The 22,781-nt window shown below is 37.8% G+C and overlaps 1 protein-coding gene across 1 annotated transcript; it reads right to left on the bottom strand.

Moving 5' to 3' along the window:
• Positions 1-868: 868 nt before the first annotated feature.
• Positions 869-17,318, bottom strand: LOC140331191 (thread biopolymer filament subunit gamma-like). The gene is made up of 9 exons (XM_072411982.1): positions 15,326-17,318; positions 14,681-14,741; positions 14,028-14,123; positions 12,524-12,700; positions 12,247-12,372; positions 11,461-11,681; positions 9,518-9,564; positions 4,081-4,116; positions 869-1,092 (listed from the first exon to the last, which is right to left on the bottom strand). The coding sequence occupies exons 1-9, from the start codon at positions 16,000-16,002 to the stop codon at positions 1,073-1,075; spliced, it is 1,461 nt and encodes a 486-aa protein (XP_072268083.1). The 5' UTR covers positions 16,003-17,318; the 3' UTR covers positions 869-1,072.
• Positions 17,319-22,781: the final 5,463 nt, after the last annotated feature.

The following is a 22,781-nucleotide window of genomic DNA, read 5'->3' as shown; positions in this document are numbered from 1 at the left end:
TTACTGTTTGCTGAGGATAATCTATGTCTCTTTCTTCATATGCACGGCAAAAAGAACAATGGGTGAGGTCTGATTTGCACCAGAAAGAAGAAAAAAGTGTTTATGGTTTTAGAGATGATGATTTTTTTTATTATTGTTTTAGATAGGGGTAGAGAATGGTTAAGATCGATCATGCCTTTCCTACTTTTTCAGGTTTGTCAGATTGAATTCCTGTCCGATGAAAATTAGGAAATCTTTTCAATGCCTAGAAAAGCCAGTTTTAGGACCTATTCATAATTGCTCTATGAAGCAAAATGCATGCTAAAAGCTGGGGTGGTTGGCACATTCTGGCTTCCCTTGCAGTTGCCAGGACAAGAGTTACGTCATTCTGGCCCAGCTAATCAAGATGACCGGAGATATCAGCAAGAAAGAAGATGGTGCTGCCTTGGAACAGGGACAGGCAAGTATAGGGTTTAGTTCCTCTTTATTGATGGCAGCAATTATATCCAAGCTATAGGCTTTTATTTTATTTAAGCTTGCTTAATGATCATGTGATTAAGAACCACTCCTTCCTGATTCCATCTGGAATTAAGATCCACCAGTGTAGCGCTTATATACAAATTGTGGCTGGGAGGGGACTAAAACTTCAAGGTGAGTTAGCAAGAATACTTACAAACTCTGTTAGGAAATTGTAAAATTGACAATTTGACAAATGCTTTGTCATGCAATTGCTATGACTTTTTAAAGTCATCCTATAGATCTTATAGATCCTTGGCAAGACATGTAAACCCCACTGGTCCACATAAATTTTGCCCATTTGGTAACTCTTACATATTGCAGCTAGCATCAAATTTATGACATTTATAATGTATAAATGAGGCCACAGAAGGCATGCAGAAAATCATGTATTTTTAAAGATAAGAAGAAAAAAGAGCTACAAAAGCAGTAGCAATATTGAATACTGTAACTTCGGACATTACACTGTAGACTGTAATCACATTAATTAAGCAAAACAGAACTGAAACATAGGAGGTTGGAGCCTTCAGTGAGTCATATTTCTTAAAGTGTAGTGTTCCTCCAGGAATAAGATTTCTCATTCTCTCAAAGAAAACTCTGAAAAAAAAACAAGGTAAAATATGTATATCTGTGGGTAGTTAAATGTTCCATATTTACAATGCTAATATTAGTCTATATGCAATTAGCATGTTTATCATATTAAACAAAAACAAAACAGAGAAAACAATAGAACAGGCATATATAAATTGCACTACAGTGCAACAAAGGCGTAAAATGCATATAGGGTCAGGCAATAAATCCCTATTTTAGAAGTTTTCTAGAATTTTGAGTTTGCAATAAATAAAAGAAAAACAAACTAAAAGTAATACTACCACTTACAGTGCCCTTAGAATGTATTGCGATCCCCTTCACTTTTTTTAATTTTGATATGTGGCAGCCTGATGCTACAATCTACAATTCCTTTTTTTCCTACTAATCTACACTCAATACCCATAATGACAATCCAAAAACATAATTTTATTCAGATTGGTAACTTTATGAAAAAGAAAAAAGTGAAATATAACATTCACATAAATATTTAGACCCTCTACTTTGTTGAAGCACCTTTGGCAGTAGTCACCGCCTTAAGTATTTTTGTATATGGCTTAAGAAACTTTGCAAACCTGGATTGGGGGACAACAGCATACCTGGAGTCAGCTCCAAGTTACTCCAGGACATTCACAAAGTTGTCCCTAAGCCACTCCTCTTGGCTGTGTGTTGTGATGATGGAAGGTGACCCTTCTGAGGTCCTGAGCACTGTGGAACAGGTTTTCCATGAGGATATCGCTGTACTTTGCATCATTGAGTTTGCCTAATAGGAGGCCTGGTTGTGCCAAACTTCTTTGATTTGAGAATTATGGAGACCACTGTGCTCTTGGAAACCTTCAGTGCAGCAGATTTTTTTTTTTGGGCCCCCCCCCCCCAAGTATATGCTTTGCAAAAATCCAGTTCCTTTGACCTCTTGGCGTGGTTTTTGCTCTGATTTTATTGTCAGCTATGAGACATTTTATAGAGATTGTTGCCTTTCCCACCATGTTCAATCAATTTAATTTACCACGGGTTGGTTCTAATCGAGGTGCAGAAACATCTCAGCAGTAATCAAGAGAATCAAAGGCACCTTTGCTAAGTTTCAAGTGTTGTTGAATACTTATTGTATATTTCAAAATATTAAATACTTTTGTATCACTTAAATGTGATATTTCCATTTTTTCTTTTTAATAAGCTTACTAAATTGTCGAAAATTCTGCTTTCACTTCATTGTTATGGGGTATTAAGTGTAGATTAATGAAAAAAAAATTTAAAAAAAGAATTTAACCCCCCTATCGGTATTCCTGAGTGTGAATCAGTGGGTTTTACTTGCAAAAAACGGTAATCCCGAGTCACACTCGGACTCGCCCAAATCATAAAAAAAACACCTTGTTCAGTTGGCGTCCCCCAGCGTCCTGCTGGTCCCTGCAGCTCCTTGGGACACAGCTTCTTCCTCCGATCTCCAGCCAGCGACTGCAGAGACGTTCTCCAGGGTTTGGATTCAATACAAAATAGTTGTATTTAATCCAATACAAAGAAATCTTTATATATAATCTTTATATAATATATATAATTATATATATATTATACATGCTACTGTACACTTATATGTTTTAGTATTTTTATGCACCCTTGTTTTAACATATTTTTTTTTTAAAGTTTATTATTTAATTTAATAAATATTGGACATATTTCGGTGAATTATGCCTAAGAATTATAGGCTTACAATGTAAAATGAATTTCCATGCAAAAAAATATAATGCTTTTTGCTTGAAAATACAGACAGAATTAGAATGCTAGGAGGGTTAAATGATTATAGCATTCGGCTGCAACATACTTTCTGAAACAACTGTATGTAGTATGCAAAACTTCTATTGAAAATGTTTTAAACTCGTATGCAACACTTGCAACTAAACTGATAATATAACTCCAGAATGGTTTAGTACCCTTTGTGTAAAATTCATTTGAAACCTATGTTTTTCTAGAGTCCTACAGGTGAAGAAAAAACTACAATCCTTGTGTTGCCACTCCTCATCTTCGCTATGTCACAGCATAACGGAGCTGAATTGATTTGGCTCCCATTAACCCATAGGGAAATCGTTTATTTAGTGGGTACATGTCGGCTTAGGTTTTACAGCCCTTATTGCATTGTGTGTTGGCTCCAACATGTTAATATAAGGGAAAGTGGATGCTGGTTTAAAGAGGTGGTGGATTAGGGGTAACGGTTAGGATACATTAGTTTTTGGGTATGAATAATTCTGAGCTGAAACATCAGTGCCAAAACTAGTGGTGCCAAAAATGTACCCTTTTACAATATGTTCACATGCCTAATGTACTCTCAATCTGAGCTTGGCAAAACAGTCATGATGTAATCATGTGGTTAGATGTGAACAAAACGTGCTCTTTTTGTTTATATTCTCCTTCACAAATTTTGCAATTTATTATAAATAAAAATTTTTTTTTCATTTTTTACAGGTGAAACCGCAAACTGACATCTATTTTTAGGGCCAATTCACCACAGCACTCATTAAGAAACCTTTTTGCATGCATTTGCATGTGGCTGAGGTGGTCCCATCTGCATGTGGTTCCAAAAAGAGACAAATCACTTTTGGCCGCAATGTTGACTTTCCTCCTCTGGAGGTAGAACCGCACTGCAGCCACAATTGCATGCAAACATGTTTCCTGAGGTGTAGTTTGCTATGTGCCTGGGATTGGCAACTGTATGGTTTTCTACCACAAGGATAAAAGCCTTACTCTTGAATTCTGTGTCTATAACTTTCAAGTATTACTACTCAACTTGTCCGTTTCTGGTAACAGATATCTGGGTCTGTGTGCTGGTTGTACCAGTACCACAGGCTTTGTTTTTCACCCAAGCATCATTTTATGTTTATAGGTATTCCTAAAAAATGTTCTTAATACTGCTGCAACAAAGGAAATAGTGATTCTAAATATCAGTGCTACTGGACAAATATGAAAATATTACTGCCATTGTTTGACCACTTAAAGCTAAGTACTCACCTGCACTTGACTCTTTCTTCTGAAAGCCAGAATCAGCTTTAAAAGGAAATGGAAAACATTTTAATACAGGAATATATACTCTTCATGACATTTGCAGTAAATATATAATATTTACAACATTATGAATCTCAATTACGGTATTTTATATAATGCATGTGCTTTTTAAAATGTTTTTTTATGTTAGTTTATATTTGTGTACATTTTATAAATATGCCACAGTATTTTTTTTTTTAATTGTATTTTTATTCAGTTTTCAGAGAACAAACAAACAACAAGCATAAAGAAATAAAGGATAGTTAGACAACCAAGACACATGTAAAAAAAACTGTAATAACATATAATAGCCAGAGGTAAATAGCATATAAATAACTCCATCATAAAATACAACAAAGTCCTCCTTTCACGAGGGTTTTTTTTATACATTTCGTCTCGCATAATAAACAATTCCAACAGTATCATAATCTAAACCAGGAATTTCTAGGTAAATCAGATGGACAAGAAAAGAAAGGAAAAAACAGAAGAGAGAGAGAAGGTAGAGAAGAAAAGAGAAAGGTGGAGTGAGTACATGGAAGAATGTAAAAACAAATAGTAGACATATGGTAATTAGGTAGGAGAAGTTCCCAGAGTTACCCCTGAGGGAATAATATGATTTTTTTGGAAGGAGCTAGTTGAATGTTAGCAGACACTCACTGAAACATATTAGTGGCTGATAGAAGGTACAAGTCCCATGGGGCCCAGATTGCTGTAAACTCATTTCTATCATAAATCCTGGCCGTAAGGTGTTCCAAAAGTTGCACCTCTTTTATTCTAGTATATAAATCCATTAAACCAGGTGGATTTCCAATATCTAGCAATAAGACAACTGCTATGTGACATACCAGTTTTCTAATTAATTTAGTGGGGGTGGAAATAGGAAGACAGAGCAGGTGAGTGACTACATCGAGCGATATTGTAATTTCCAGTATCTCTGAAAGAAGTTTGTTGACTTTTGCCCAATAGGGCTCTATAAGTGAGCAGGACCAAAAAATATGATTCGAAGTGCCAATCTCTGTGCCACATCTCCAACACAGATTACTTGAATTAGGAAATATCGCATGCAGCCTATTTAGAGTAAAATACCACCTCATAAGTATGTTATATGCGTTTTCTTTATATATAGTGCAAATTGAGCTTCTATGAGCATTATCCCAAATGAGTCTCCAGATTTCAAGAGGCAGCTCCCTGCCCAGGGTGGCCACCCATTTGAGCATATAACCATGTTTAACAAAGGGGCAAGCTGGTTCGGTATTTAATTTCAGATAGATGCCAGATATTAGTCCTTTCTGGGAGGGTCCACCTGCACATAACTTCTCAAATTCCATCATACAGTTAAATGGCAAATTTTTGGCAATAGAATGGGCATAGTGCGGTATTTTAAGGGACCCATAAAAACAAGTAGATATCTCAAACTTATCTCTCAGCTGCTGAAATGACAGCAAATGTCTGGTAATGTCTGTTCAAAATATGACGGAAATGAAAAAGACAATTGTCTCGCCATGGCTGAGCCATGGGAGGCGATAGACCAGTTCTCCCCAGCCCGTTTTTGGGGGGCGGGCCGCCCACCTGCTGTGATTATTCCGTCTGGCACATTTTCGGGAGCTCTGAACGGACACCAGAGAGGCTGCTCTGCTCGCTCCGTTCTCCGCTGATAAGAGCTGATTGCTGATTGAAGCCGGGCAGAGTGAGGAGAGCATAGCACAGCTATGAGGAGATCAGGACACATGCTGTCCCTCCCCCTCTCATAGCTGTACCGAGTCTTTTGAAAAAAAAAAAAAACCCACATCGTGTAAACAATGTCTCCGCACAGTGGGCGTGTGTAATGATGTCATCAGAGCAGTGTGTGTGTATAATTGCTGCATGTCACATTCCGCAGCCTTACAGCTCTCTGTGTATAAACCTTTATATCCCCTAAACTGTATATCATAATGATTTGTAATTTTCAGGGTGCACAGGGAACATTTAAAGTTAGCACCATTCACAATTTCAGCATTCCAGCTTTTACAAATTTCATATGGGGATCAGAATTGTAAAATCTTGTAAAAATACAACATTGGGGTTGCAGTATTAAAAGCAAGTGTGCCTTGGAGTCCTAAATTAAAAATGCAAATTGGGGCTCCCGGGGCCACTTACATAGAAAGGAGCATTGGGGAAGGGCCCCCAAATTTTTTACTTATCTCTCACTGTTGTAGTTATCTCTCAATGTAGGTGCGGGGGGGAGGGGGGGGTCCTTTAGATAACCTCCCCACACTAAAATTTCATTACTTTGGCAAATGCACTGTTACACATTACTGCCCATTTCTAACACTGGAACCCCAATTTCTCTGGAATAGGGAGGTGTAGGAAACTGAAAATGTGTGGGTAACATCTGTGGATAACACCCCCTAAAGTTTAATCACAGTGGCATCATTAATACATAAAACTTTTCCCATCAAAACGAAATTGGGGTTCAGGTACTGGTAGGGGTACAGTCATGGGTACCAGGGCAGCGCCTCTCGCCAGGAACCACTGCTGCTTGAAAAACTGCTGGGCCTGAAAAGCCCAGCACTTACCGCCTGTTACCAATCCCAGGTACCTAGCACTTACCGCCTGTTAAAAAATCCTAGGTGCCCAGCAGTTATCACAGGTTACCAATCCCAGATGCCCAGCAGTTATCACAGGTTACCAATCCCAGGTGCCTAGCAATTGCCAAGTAGTCACTCAGGAGGGGCATTTTTTTACTGGTAATGTGAACTAATCCTAATTTGTTAAGCCACATTGATCACACACTGAACCACACCGACACAATAGCAGGGGTTACTGGATACCAATGCCATAAATAACTAGGAGCTCCAAATGTTTCCAGTGTCTAGCCCTGCCCACTTTTTTACCACCCAGCTACAGTTTCCCCCCACCCAGCTGAAAAAAATTTCTGGGGAGAACACTGTGGACTATCAGATAAAAGCAGAGTAGAGAGGAAAGAATTAAGTAATGATGCAGGTGGAGTCAGGGCAAATTTATCCTTACATTGGAGCCATATACCCCTTGAAAAAAGTATAGGACCAAAAAGGGAATGTTCCGTGACATCATGATGCGAGTTCCAAAGAAAAGAATTAGGATGTGTCGGTGCTAGCCACAATTTTTCAATTTCCATCCACCTATTGAAAGAATGCAGGGTAGACCAAGAAGCAAGGTGACGTAAATGCGTTGCCAGATAATACCAGGAAAATCAGGGACGCCCAGTCCACCTCTTTCTCGGAGAGAGCAAAGTACCAATTTAGGCAAGGGGTGACGCTTATATCCCCAAATAAAGTTGAGAGCTGCTGCCTGCAATCTTCCAAGAGAGGATCCAGGGACCAAAGTTTGCAATGTCGCAAAGAAATACAGAAATTTCGGCAGAAGGGACATTTTTATTGCAATACGCCCAAAAAAGGATAATGGTAAGGCACGCCACTTCTGCATAAGTAAAAGGAGCTCCCTAAAAAATGGAAGATAATTAGCTGCATACAAAGTATTATATGACGCAGTAAGGGATATCCCTAGATATTTAACATGGTCTAGCCGCCACTGATATGGGTATTGTGCTTGAAGCTGCTGCCGATGAAATGGCTGTAAGTTTATAAAGAGGGCTTCCGTTTTAGATGGATTACCCTTATAGCCGGATAGGGAGCCAAACTCATTCAGTGCTCTATGTAAATTTGGAAGGGTAATGAGAGGGTTAGTATGGGTCAGTAAAACATCATCAGCATATAGTACAATAGTGAACGATTTATTAGGAACCCCTTGAAAATCAGGATCCTGTCAGATCATTCTAGCTAGTGGCTCAATACACAATGCAAATAACAAAGGGGAAAGCGGGCACCCCTGTCTAGTGCCATTTTGAATCGCAATTTTAGGGGAATTTGCATTGGGAAGACATACTTCAGCCAAAGAAGATGTATAAAGTGCTCCAATAGCTCTGAGAAAAGGGCCAGTAATACCTATCATCCATAAGGTTTGCATGAGGAAGGGCAAGCTGAGCTGGTCAAACACTTTTTCAGCATGTACACTTAGGAGTACCGCCCCTTGATCAAGTTTATTAAGGGCATCAATAATATTATTTGGCGAGCAATTGTAAAGCCAACCTGATCTTTGGAAATAATTCCAGGTAACAATGTACCCAATCTGGTGGCTAAAATTCTAGTAAATATTTCCAAATTGGCATTCAAAAGGGCAATACGACGATAGCTGGAGGGACATTGGGGATCTTTACCAGGTTTTGGAAACACAGATATATACGAATGTTGCAAAGTTTGGGGAATCAATGCCCCCTCCAAATCATTAAAAAGTGTGGTTAAGTGTAGTACCGATGAATAAGCAAAGGTTTTATATTAAAGGTATGGGAGACCATCAGGTCCCAGGGTCTTACTCAGTGGTAGGGCCTTAATTGTGGCTGCTATTTATTCAGATGATATTGACTCATTAAGCTTCTCAATAGCCACCTTCTCCAATGTCGGGAAAGCACATTCGGCCAAGTAAGTTGAAACGGGTGCTCTAAGAGTAGCTTGGTCACAACTTTACGAAGTAATGATACAGTAGGATTAGCATGTGTGTGACCGTTCAAATTGTTTTAAGGAGGTCTCAAGGAGTTTTAAGGAGGTCTTTTAAGCCTAGCAGATTTTGCAATACAATGACCTCTGAACACCACCTTATGGGCTTCCCACAAAGTGGAGGTTTGTGTCACCGATTGAGAATTTTCACGAAAATCTAAGACAGTTTGCAGGGTCATTTTATTAGGGGAGTATTTAAGCAGAAAATCATTAAGTTTCCAGTGGCATTTCGGTATTGGAATTGTACCTAGTTTCACTTTTAAGACCACAGGGACATGGTCAGAACATGTGATAGGGCAGATATCAGAGAAAGTAGTGACCCGCAATGTGGAGATATCCACACAAAGAAGTAAACTAACCTGGAGTGTGTATAATGGGGATTAGAGAAAAGGGTAAATTGTTTATCCATGGGATGTTGAACACGCCATGCATCTAGTAAGCCAAACTGATGGAGGAGGTGTCTGAGGGCCTGGATATGGTTTGAGGTCTATTGGTAGCAGCCAATGATAGTCTGTCCCATTGAGGAGTATGAGGTAGAATAAAATCACCCGCTACAAGCAAATGGTTGTGCAACATTGAAGCTGCCATTGCAGGAACTATTTCAGTAAATTTACCTTGAGCTGCATTGGGTGCATATATATTACATAATAAAACCTGCTTTGTATTCAACTAGCCCTGTAAAATGACATCGCCCTTCTGGATCCAGTATGGACTTAGTGATTGTGAAAGCAGTGTGAGCGTGAACAAATGTAGCAACCTCCGCTGACTTTTTGTTGTGCCACAGAGTATTTTAATATATTTTTGACAATAGCAAGAAGAATTCAAATACTTACATGAGTAGGTGTAAGTTCCTCCAGTTAAAACTTCCACTTCAGGAAATCTAAAAAAAAAACATTTTGCAAAAATAAAATAATATATAACTCTAATTGATAGTTTATTGATGTGATATATTTATTATGATGATTACTGCTGCTGCTTAAGTCAATTGTTTTGCAAATAATCTAAACTTGCACACTTTAAGAACTTACATTTGCACAACCTAACCTATACTACATGTTAAACAATGTACAGTAAAAGTAACTTTTTTAGTAATATAAAAGAATTAATTGCAGTAAGTCAGGGATAGACCTACTAATTCCTCATGCCTCCTACCACAGTTTAAAAAGATAATCTTTATCTTTGCACTACAAGCAAGGACTGTTTATAAAATATTATTTAAAAAACAAAACAAAAAAAAAAACTGCAGAAATGTTCCCAGTATTTCATGCAGGGTGTGACATCAAGGTTTATACAATATACTGGAATGCAATGTCATTAAAACCTTTGGATGATGCTCAGATACAGTGCAGAATGTGTTCCTGTAAAGTTTGGGCTACTCGTCTACTCTTACTCTTTGGGCTATTCTTCTAATCTTCAGAAAGTTGAACAAAAAAGCTGGACATCACCTGAACCTATGAGCCACGTGTGGATTTCAGTATATTTAACAATTCTCCCTTTCCCAACCACTAAAATGCTACAAAAATAAAACCATGTAGGAGTAGAATTTAACATTATTTATACAGTGTATTACCTAATTAAAATAGGGAAAGCATTTAACATTAAGCCCCAAATAGCTACTTCTGTATGTAATAACCCTTAAAAAGACATTTAGGAAGTAGTTGTGTTAGGTAAAAGCGTTGTGTTATTTTCATGCAACAATAAAAGTTTGAAAATTCCCATTAGCACTTATTAGCAAAAACTGGTACTGACAGGTAATCCATCCTTATATCATCATTATTTCTTGTTATTAATATTAAACAGGATTTATATAGCACCAACATATTACACAGTGCTGTACAATAAATAGGGGTTGCAAATGGAAGATACAGACAGTGACACAGGAGGAAGAGAGGACCCTTCCCGGAAGAGAACCGTTATTATTATTAGACAGTATACAACACCAACATATTACGCAGCGCTGTTTAAAGTCCATAGTCATATCACTAACTGCCCCTCAAAGGAGCTCGCAATCTAATGTCCCTATCATAGTCATATGTCATTAGCACAGTATAAGGTCAACTTTGGGGGGAAGCCAATCAACCTACCTGCATGTTTTTTTTGGAAAGTGGGAGGAAACCGGAGTACCCAGAGGAAACCCATGTAAACATGGGGAGAATCTGCAAACTCCATGCAGATGGTGCCCTGGCCGAGATTCAAACCTAGGAACTAGCATTGCAAAAGCCATAGTGCTAACCTCTTTCTTACTTCTCTTATCTTTTTTACTTTCAGACAGCAAGGATAGACGGTAATTATACTGACTGCCTGTAACCAAAAATAGATTCAACATATACAAAGTTTATCCATTAGTTATGGATACAGTAGATCAACTCATCAACATTATATGTTTAAATTTGTATCTTTTCTAAGCTCATTCCCTTTGCCCTCCTAAACTTTATGGCTGTTAGCACTGCAGACCGTTAACAGGCTTTGTAAATTAAATTGTACAGATGAATAATACGTGTGTTGTAAATATGTCCCTTTTAGCAGGTTTTGTTATGAAATACCTGGACCTAATAGACAATTTGCTGCTGTTCCAGCTTGGGAGGAGATGTGTTGTGCAAATTTGTATTAGGGACAATGACTAAAAATTGGTACTTGTAACCTAAAGATTGGGTTATAAGTCCATAGGGTGTCCACAGGACCCACCATATCTATTTGTGGTAGCTGCAGAACAGGTGAGTTATATGTACATTGTAATAGAAAATATATAGAATATATGTATATATTATATACTTACTTGATATCTTCACCCTCTAGAAGCTTCTTGTAGGTAGATATTTCAACATCTAAAGCTTGTTTTATGTCCAGCAGTTCCTGATAATTCACAATAATTTTGTGAAGCTCTACCTTAGCTGACTCGATTGCGGCTTCATAGCTTGTTATCTGTGCTTGATATTCAGCCACACCCACACTAGATCTGGCAACAATTTCTGCCAGGTTACTTTCAAGGGTATAATTCTGTCAACAAGTGAACATAATTTATTAAACAATAAAAAGGTCACACTGAAATAATTTGTATATTTTATTCTATTTCTTCTGTTCCAGGTGTGAATATAAAGAAACATTATAATTAATTTTGCATAACCTCAAAAGAACTGTTTCTTTGTTTGCATAATTTTTAGGTTGTTCAGAGGACTACAGGGGCAGGGTGCAGTGATGTTTTTAGATAGTTTAACAGCACTCTGCCAGCCACCCCCCATCCTCACCACCAGAGCTTCCAACAATGTTTATTTTGCTATCAATGCCATTTTGTGCTTGTTAATTGAGCCTGCCTCTTCCCCCCTCACCTCTTCACTTGTATTTGTTTTATGAGTGTCACTGGGCCAGAAAATAAGGAAAATTGATACAATGGAGTAGACAGAATGAAGACAGAAATTGGAACATAGGTTTACAATTTACACAAAAATATTTTCATGAATCTTGTACAAACTTTAACTTTAACTTTAACTTAACTACAAAAGTTAACAAATTCACAAACGTAAACATACATTTATGTGGTAACTTCATTCATACAGATACATACCACAGTTAGAAGAGACTGTAGTTCGGTGTTTAATGTTTGGAGTTCTTTCTTTGCACTTGAAATTTCTGTTTTAACTGTGGCAACAACTTCTGTTGTTTTAGCTGTTTCACTGTTAATTTCCTCAATCTTCAAATTAAAAATAGGATGCATAATTTAGATTGTATCATAATACTTGTTTTCTTTAAACACATATGAAATATATGTTTATCTTTATTGTTTTTACTGACAGTGATTGAATGAGAAAAAAAATAGGAAAAAAGAATGATAAATTAACTACCTTAGCTCTAAAATAGGTTTCTGCATCTTCTTTGTGTTGTTGGACAGATTTTTCGTATTCAGCTCTGAGTTTGTTCAGGGCAGTTGTGAGGTCAAATGATTTAACCGCATCCACTTCAATCAATGAAACAGAAGTATCAGCTGTGGTTCCCAATTTACTTTGTAGTGTTGTTAGTTCCTGTGATGAAAATGCAGGTTATAGAAGGTTAACAATCTTAGCTACCATATATATTTGTTATATTAGTTATTACTATATAGTTCATGTGATGCTGCTTCTTATAATTAACTTATATTTGGGTTCTGTATCAGTTTTTATGAATGCACAGGTGCAGTTATTAAAAACAATCTTTAAAAAAGACAGTTTTGTCAAATCATATAACAACGTTATTGTGTATAGCTAAGGAGAACACAAGAGAACCAAAATTTTACATAGGTTTCCCAGCAGTTCAGAAAAATTTATCTCACAGAATTAAGGTCTTGAAATTCTGAGAATGAGCCCTAGCTAGAGCTAAACTATCTTGAGGACATGAACCAGGAAAGGCATGTGTACAATCTGCCCAGGACACTTATTTTTTGCTGTTGTCTCACATGATTTTGCCTGGCTGTATATGTCAAGAAGTCAGCCACCTCTCTGTCATGGCCTGGAGAGCCACCAACAACTCAGCATAGGCCTTGAGGCAAAACTTGGTAGATATGGTAATAAGGTGTTGAATGTAATTATGGCATAGAACCTATGGCATTAAGAGGAGCCTAGTAGTGATGACATACGCCCATTGGGAGGCACTCACATGCTGAGAACAATAAGAAGGAGGGTTTTGAGTTAAAAAATGACAGAAAATGAGTAGGTGCAAACTCCACTGACAATCTGCTTAACTGCATTCTTCATAGACACCAAAAGTTTCAACCAATATACTGTCTTTACCTATGTTTATTTGATCAAATTTCAGTGGTCATTTGTACCTTTCCTCTGACAGCTTATCCAGCAGTAAGGGTGTCTTTTACTCTACATGACTAACTAAAAAAATGGTGGTAGCTAAAAAATTTTTTAAAGGAAGCCATTTGAGCCCATGGCGTCATTTTAAAATGGACTTGAGATAGCACTGTGCCAGCCTCATTTTAAAACCTTGCCTGGTCTCTTAAATTACAGCAACAGGTTGCACTGGAATCACTGGCTGTTACTGAAAGTCCTGGTCACGCATCCAGCATCTAATCATTTAGTGCAGGTGCAAGTAGAAGATCAATTTTGATCGCAATGCTACTGTATTATATATATATATATATATATATATATATATATATCAGAAAGGATGTAACATCACCGCATGCACAGCTCAGCATTTTCTTAAAAGAAGATAGTGATCAGGCAGGTAAGTGTGTTTTCTTTTTTCTAGGAACTATATTTCAGTGGAAGAATTACAAACATTTATCAGACATAAAAAACATCAAACATCAAAACAAACGCTTTTCTGAGTGTGTCTGTTTATTTGTTCTGTGTCATTTCTTACTTCTTCATGAGTCTTCTTCAGGAATTCAAGGTCATCAAGGGCAGCCGAGAATCTTTGTTCAAGAGTTGTGCGCAATTCAGTTGCAGCCTCAATGTCCTAAGGGTTTAAAAGCAATATGTTAAAATGTTTTCTGTGGAATCAGGTATAGCAAACCCAAGAAAATGCTCTGTTTCTCAAATACACTAATCAGAATCAAACCTGCATTTGAAGCTGCAATCTCAACCTTTGAATGTACAAGGAGTTTGGATAAACCCAGCTGCATTATACATAGAAGGTACATTTGTTGGAATCTCTGTTTAGTACAGTTGCAATGTTTAAAAGAACTGATTATTTTTAATTGTTCTCTAGAATTATTGTGACATAAAAGAGGACCTAGTGAGCATTTTTGTTGCTCCACCCATAACCTAGCAGTGACCAAGCAAAATCTATCAATTTTAGGAAAATATATATTTTGTAGCTTTTTTTTATTTCTTGGACTAAATAAATCACAATCCTTACAATCTTTACAACTTTGTATTCTGCAACCATTATGAGGGAAAATAAACTCAGCCCACTCTGACATTTATAGAAATAATAAGAGCAGAGGCATGAACAATATGTTTAAATTAAGTATATAAATATTAAGTATTAGGATATAAAATTAAAAAAGTTACCCGTTTCATTGCTGCAATGTCAGTTTCCAGCTGATATTTAACACCTAACTCTAGTTCATATCTAAAACAAATAAAAAAAATGGTCAAATCAAAATGAAATTATAAGCAACCAGTTAGTGAGCAGCATTGATATTGCAAGAAGTGCATTTTTGGGGTCTCGCTTTCCTGTTCTGAACATTTCTGTACTGAAGGACCTGGAATACAGGAGAAGATCTGCCAATTTTGTGATTAATTGGCCGGACAATATTCATATATATATATTCAAATACCGTATATATTAATAAATCAATAATTAAATATTCTAAGGTCCCAAAGTATGGCTTGTGTGTGTGTATACAATATTCTGTGCTTCAGTAATTTACTCCAGATTTACTTCAAATTGATTTGTTTTATTGGAACTGAAGTAAAAGTCAGTTTCAGTGTACTAGAGCTTATACAACGCTGCAGATATATTTTGTGTAGCTTACCCAGCAGAGTAAACCTCATTGTTACCTAACACTCTTCGGCATTTTCAGCCTAGAGCCTGTAACCTCCATTAATTGCACAAGACACAACAAAACACTTTTGCAATGTACTCCAAATATATAATGAAAACATAATACAGACTTTAGTACTTTATCATTATTTATAATAAAGAGCACTTACTTTGTCTTAAGCTCTTCTGCTGCTCCTCTTATATTGTCCAGTTCAATTTCATGTCGAACATTTTCTAAAGTAAGTGTTTCAACTGTGTTTCTCAAATCGGTCAGTTGTAGCTCAAAATTTACTGGGGTAGAACTATCTGAGGGTGAGGTGGATGTACCACCAGTCAGCAGATTCAGTTGAGTCTGTAGTGTTTGGTTCTCAAGTTGCAGCTGTTTAACTTTCTCCACATAGGCATAGAAACGTTCATTCAGGCCAGCTAAGGTTTGTTTTTCTGTAGCCCTAGACAATAACTGGGGTGCAACACGAGGTCCTCCAACATTCAAAGTTGAGCTGAGGCCACCAGCAGTCAAAGAGCGCCCCAAAGAAAATGCTGCACTGCTCCCTAGTCCTCCACCCAAACCTCCCCCTATGGCAAGACCTCCGCCTACACCTCCCCCCAAACTTCCAAATCCTGCTCCTAAGCCTGCACCACCCCCTAAACCAACAGCACCTGCTCCACCTAGTCCAGCTCCAAAAGCAGATCCCCCAACTCCTAGACTTCCACTACCCAAACTAAAACTTCCAGCACCCAAGCGGGATAAACCTGCAGAAAGCCCACCCCCAGATGCTAAAGAATACCCAGATCTCTGGGAGGATGAAGCCACCCAGCTAACAGAACCTGAACCTGAGATTGACATAGTGGCAAAAAAAGGGACAGTTACTAAATATAGGCAACTTGACCAGGTTCTTTGTTCTTTCTGTACAGGCTAAAACCAGCACACACATGGTTTTTATATGTTTGCTTGTCACATGATACACCTTCTTTGCCTTAGGATAGCGTCCTAATTTTTTGCTGGTAAGAGAATTTTTAGCGTCTGCCTTGCAGCTGAGCTGAATGAACTATGATAATTACAAAAACGTTCTGTCCATCACAATGGACAGATCAATATCAATAGCCACAGGGAGATTCTTGTGATTCCAAAAAAAAAAAATAAGTGAAATTCATGCAGAATACATGAAGAACTCCACTAGCTGAAGTTCATAATGTGTTTCAAAACCTATAAATAAAATCTAATCAGCATTTTCAATCCATATTTTATAATGTGTGCTTGTCTTTACAAGCTAGGTAGGATAACGTTTTATTCCTATCCAAAGTACAGCTGCTGCTCAGTAAACCTAATTTAAAGTAAATTAAACACATAATTATTAGTATTAAGCATGCATATTATAATAATAAAAATATATGACAATATGAAATTAAAGAAAATATATTGTTAAACAAATGAAAAAGGAAACATTTCATTGATGATTTTTAAAAAAATGTACTTTCATTTGGTATCCCAATAAGCCGCGGGTCTCTAAACATACATTATATCTTCCTAAAATACTAGGTGACCTATCAGTACCAAATCTTTTTTAAATACTACTTAGCAACACAACTAGCCCCCCTAGTAGCGATACATCGCTCTGAAGAACTTCCCATATGGGCTCAAATTCACGTCAGTGAAGTACCCACTGTTTCGTTGCATAATGTAATAGTCGATAGGAAGTACCCATAGACCAATATTAGCTGACCCTACACTATCACACGCTTTGGGTCTTTGGGATAATTAAAAAATTCCTGCAGGATTGATTTCTAAACATACACCTTTAACAAGGATAATAAATTGCCCTACATTTGAACCAGCTTATACAAAAAGCCTTTAGTTGGTAGGCATCTAAGCTATTTCATTATATCTTTGAACTATTCTCTCCTGACGGAATTAAAACTTTTTCTCACATGCAAGAACAATGGAATCTACCTTCTAATGAACTGTTCTGTTATATGCAGATTAGTCATTAATTGAAATCTATAATAAAAAATCATACAGGGTCCCCCATGAATAACACCTTTCGAATCTCCCTGTTTACATAACCCTTGCTCATCTGGTCTAGTGTCTTTTCTTGAACACTGGTCAGAATGAACAACAGGTATTCACATTATATTTCTAAATAAGAGGAGATTGGTATACAAAATGAGGAACAATATATATGAGATACATTGTGAAGTTTTTTTTAACTACCCCTACTATGTTAATTTAAAAAAACTTCACAATGTATCTCATATATATTGTTCCTCAATTTGTATACCAACGTTCTTATGTGATTAGGTTGCTTTGTGTTACAAAATAATTTACATTGATTGTATATACCAGCAACATACTGTTACATTAGACTAATAACTCATTTTATGAATGTACTTAGATTATGCATATAAAGGCGCACAGCTACCCCTGAAGAAGCCTAATGTAGGTGAAATGCATCAGGTAACTAAGCTGCGGGCACCTATTGACTGTTCCATCACTAATTTGCGCCGGCCTGCAGCCGTTTTGCTAAGTTCTTTTCTGATGATGACTAAATATTTGTACAGTAGGTGATAAATGTCTAGTCTAGCTACTATCTAAAATGGATAAGACTGAAATTGATAGGTGCTGTATCAATTTTTCTGCCAGCAGAATCATACTTACTATTGTCTGTATATTGAGCTGTTATTGATCATTCAATATAATTGAAATTGCCTTAAAACCCCTCTTTTATTCTTTTTGTTTTGCCCAAAAAAAAGGGAATATTAGACTGTTCAAAAAAGCAGTGTCTGCATTATTTTTTAAAAACTCAAACACTCACTGTATAAACAGATTTTTTTTAAAGATTTTATTTTCCTTTGGATCATTTCCTCTTTACCATAAGGCAATATGACCTATTTTAGCATTTTGATGTATTCAAATTGATCCATGATTCTTGGTATGCAACAAATAGGCCCAACACCATAGTATGAGAAACATCCCCATATCACAATGCTTGTGCCACCATGCATCACTGTCTTCACTGTGTACTGTAGCTTGACTTCAGTGTAGCTGACAAACTGTCTGTGGCCCCTAGACCCAAAAAAAGAACAATCTTGTTTTCATCAGTACACAAAATGTTGCATCAAAATGTTTTGTCTCTTTAGGCCAGCGAGTGTGTTCTTTGGCAAATTGTAACCTCTTCAGCATGTCTTTTCTTCAACATTGAGACTTTGTGGGGACTTCTTGCCAATAGTTTGGCGTAACGTAGACATCTACTAATTGTAGCAGTACTCACTCAATAGTTTTCTGTTTTCTATTGACCATATTGATATGTTTTATAATAATTTAATGGTATTTATTATTAATAAATAAATGGTACTATGTTTTATCTTATGTCATGTCTGTCTGCTATATGGATCTGAAAACCACTAATATTAACACTGGTCAACAAACATTTCCTTGTCAAACAGATTAAAGTCATTTTAGGGTATGTTCGATGCACAGATTCCAAATATGGTGTTGGTTTTGCTAGGTTGTCTCTAGTTTTTGAAATAATGACCTCAATAATAACCTCATAGAAAACTAATAAAACATGAAAATAAAGCGAAATTAAACTAGATTTGCCTACAAATACAAAATTTCATTTTTAAAAAATGCTTAATGTCAATATATTCTATATTCAGTATATTTACAACTAATACCAAAAGAAGTCATTGAAAAAGTCAGTTTGTATGATTTCCTTTTATGCTGATGATCAGGACAATCACATTGAAGGCTCCAGCAGTAGTCTGCCATCATGTGTCTATTCCATCTGCCCTGATACCTTTCTTCCATCACCTATCATCCATACCTATCTTGATGGAACCTTTCCCCTTGATCCTCACTGAAATTGCTAAGGTTTTCAGGAAAAGTTTGCAAATGGCTATGGAGATAGTGTATCTTTATGCTCATAGTAGCACCCACATTTTTAAAGTTTAAGAGCAAGTTTTGAACCAGTTCTTTAATATTTTGTGCTTTATGGTTACCCAAGAAGTTCTTGACAACCATGACATAGCTGTGCCAGGGAGAAGCTTCAGTATCAGTCATGTAACATGTGAAATTTGAATGATTTATCAGTTTCCGAATCTGGGGTCCATCAAACATTTTATTTTTCAGTACTCAATCCAGGTAAGAATCTACAAATGTATTTGAATCAATCACCTTCCTTGTTCAGAGCTCTTACAAATTGCTTTTACAAATTAGTCCCAACTTTATGTGTAGTGGAGGGAGAATGATTTTTTCATTGTCAACCATTGGCTCGTTAATGATGTTCGCTGCAATTTTTTTCATGTTTTCCTTTGGAGGCCATGTCATTTTTTTCCAGTGATCCTGCTTTGCTCTACTATCCCACAAGCAGATGAAACATGGGTACCTTGTGTATCCACTTTGTTGTCTAAGTAGGAAGTTCACCATTTTTAAATCAACACATATGGACTAATGGTGTTCATGATAGTAAAACTTTTGTAAGACCATTTGGATATTTTCATATTCTTCTTGTTGAGTGACCAAGTTTTGTTGAGTGACCAATTGGAATTGATGCATTGCAGTTGCCATTATGCAGTAAAACAGATATTAAACTTTGAGTGGAACTGTCTATGAAAAGCAGACAGTCTTCTGCTCAGTATTCTGGTACTCCCATATGGGCTAGTAGTCCAGGGATGTTACAACAGTACACAAAGTCTCCATCTTCACTGAAATATGATAGGAGTGTCCCCTCTCTTGTCCTATAAACCATTATTTTAACTTCCGGTCTCAGACAGTTCTTTTCTTTTAGCCTGGATGCTAAAAATTCAGATGCTTGTTTTGACAGACTTAGGTCACGTATTAAATAATTGAGCTCTTCTTGGGAGAACTGCTGGTTTGATGAAACACATATTCACTTCCACTGCTAACTCCTGGATTACACTCCAAACCCTGTATATCCTTCATTTCAGATACAGGAATATCAGGGAGTGTACTAAACACTGTTATGGGAACATCAGCACCATGTGGCACAGGTGGTCTTGCTGATTCCAAATCAGGGTACTTCCACTTGTTTTTCTTGTAACGATTGAAATCTTTTACATTCACAGCACAAAAATAACAATCATTATGATGATTTTTGGGCTCTCGCCATACCATAAGTACACCAAATTTCAAACTTTTCATTTTTCCACTGACGTAGACTCTCTACACAAGATTTGCATACCATATGGGGTGCCGAATACTTCAATCTTAGTCCCCCAGTTTAATACCAAAATATGCAGGATATGCTTATTTCACAAATTCTGTAATGTTTCTTTTCTGTTTTTGCTGGGAATATTCATCACAAATGTAGCAAAATACATTAGGGTCATTAAAACAACTTCTTGAAGAACTCATATTTCTGTAAAAAAATGTATGAATAAAAAGAAGGCAAATGAAAGTTTCATGAAAAAAATGCTACATTTAATATATAAAATGCAAAACATTGGTGAATGATTGATAATAATATGCTGTGTTAACATTTGTTGTTGGTAAAATCATCTTTTCCGATTCCTGTGTCACAAGAACTAGAGTCAATTCAGTGAAACCGATGTAAAAAAATCCTTGGCAAGTGAAAAAAGTTGTTTTTGTTGAGCTGTGTAATGCTTGAGTATGTTCGATATGAGCTGGGGTTGGATTCTGTTAAGGATATACCTACTTACTTTATTAAACGTTGGGTGCTGTTAGTGCTGATAGTGCCTAGGGATAACAAGTGATCAATTTGATCAAAAATACATGAAATTTGCCTTAAAAGGAATATAAAAAAAAGAGAAAAAGAAAGAAAAAAGCTAAAGACAGGGAAGGGAAGAGGGGGAAGGTAAAGTGGGAAGAGGGGGGGGGGGGGGTGCAGTGATTTTAACCTTCAACATTTTAGGCACATTAGTATTGTTGTTGTAGTCAAAGGAGCGGTCACAATAAATGACCTCAATAAAGTAGCAGAACAAAAGGTAAGTGTGGCCCCTTACCCCTGGAAGAGTATAAACATAAACCATCTGTTGAAACAAAGACCTGTTTGTGGATCTTTATCAATATGCATCAAGTTGGTTAAATCAGTTGAGACATCTTTAATACCTGGAGTGTCACACTCAGAGAAACAGGACCTCTTGGGGGCGCTTTGGCTTGCACAGAGGTGGTGTGAACCCTGAGAAAGGCCAAGGCGCAGAGTCTAAGCAGTAACCAGGTTTTCTCCAGAGCCTCTGATGGTGAGGATGTTGCGCCGCTGGTTACTGCCAGATTGCAGTCCTTATGCACACCAAGGTGGGCAAAGCACAGTACCAAATCACTAAGCAAAAAGATAGTCAAGGAAAGCCGAGGTCAAGACAGGCAGCAAGCAAGAGAGGTCAGGTCACACGCCAGGGGTCAATAGCCAGGGATCCAGGAGAGAGACAGCAATAACACAGAGGTCACTGCGGGCACAGGGAACACAGGATACACTGGAAACAGCAGGAGGTACATGTATGGTGATGCAGTGATATCCATAGGCAGACAGGAACACATGAACTGCACAGGGAAGTTGGCTGGGAACCAACAGACTAGACAACGAAGGGTTAACACAGGAGCTGGACACAGGAAACACAGGAGATGGACACAGGAAACACTGGATTAAGCAAAAGGTGTACAGGAACTAGATCAAAGAACTTGGGAGCTCGAGCTACTTAGTATAGACTTGATGTACGAACAAAAAATACAGTTTGTGAACTAGCTAAATAGCCAGGGCTGATCAAAAGTGATAGGCCAGCAGATTAGACAGAGTTAATAAAGCTTGGAAACAGACACAAGCCCAGCATCAGAACTGCAATCCTGCGCAGGAGAGTAATGCCTGTGCTTTAGTGAGGAACAGGTAAGTGTGACAAAAGAAAGACATTGCAACCCACACTCGCATGTTCATTAGCTGTCACACTTACCTCTTTCTCACTAAAGCGCAAGTGTCCCTCTCATGCGGGTGGTTCTGACTTTGAGCGTGCCTCTGCTCCCAAGCTTTATCAGTTTCGGCCAATTCGCTGGCCAATCAGGTAAAAGTCATCAATCATCGCTGGCTATTTAGCTAGCTCAGACACAGCAATCCGCGTTCATGCAACGTGTCTCCACCAGTGCCGAGCCCCTAGTTCTGTTGAGCTAACACCTGTACACCTGTTGATTAATTCAGTGTTTGTCCAGCTCCTGTGTTAACCACTTGTTGTCCGGTCTGTTGTTTCCAGCCCATTCCCTTGTGGTGTTCCAGTGTTCCTCTCAGTCTGTGGATATTCCTATGTCACCTGTGCCTCCTGTTGCTTCCAGTGTCTCCTGTGTTTCCTGTGTCTGCAGTGGTCCCGGTGTCACTGCTCTGTTTCCTGGATCCCTGGTATTTGACCCCTGGCTTGTGACCTGACCTCTTGCTTGCTGCCTGCCTTGACCCTGGCCTTCCATGACTATTGCTTAGCTTAGTCATTTGGTACCGTGTATCATCCTGCCCACCCTGGTGTGCCCTGGTTACTGCCAGGTTGCGGAACATCCTCACCACTAGAGGCTCTGGAGAAGACCTGGTTACTGCTTAGACTCTGCGCCTTGGCCCTTTCTCAGGGCTCACACCACTTTTGTGCAAGCCGTAGTGCCTCCTAGTGGCCCTGTCT

Source organism: Pyxicephalus adspersus, chromosome 5 (assembly GCF_032062135.1).
Source record: "Pyxicephalus adspersus chromosome 5, UCB_Pads_2.0, whole genome shotgun sequence".
NCBI lineage: Eukaryota > Metazoa > Chordata > Amphibia > Anura > Pyxicephalidae > Pyxicephalus > Pyxicephalus adspersus.
Note: the sequence above shows the minus strand (reverse complement) of the source record. Positions and strands in the feature narration are given on the sequence as shown.

Excerpts from the sequence above, each read along its gene's own strand:
- LOC140331191 (XM_072411982.1), bottom strand. The coding sequence starts at position 16,002 with ATGTCAATCTCAGGTTCAGGTTCTGTTAGCTGGGTGGCTTCATCCTCC. Across the intron at positions 11,682-12,246 it reads TACAGTCTCTTCTAACTGTG|AATTATACCCTTGAAAGTAA; the intron begins GTATGTATCTGT and ends ACTTGTTGACAG. Across the intron at positions 4,117-9,517 it reads AGGAACTTACACCTACTCAT|CTGATTCTGGCTTTCAGAAG; the intron begins GTAAGTATTTGA and ends TTCCTTTTAAAG.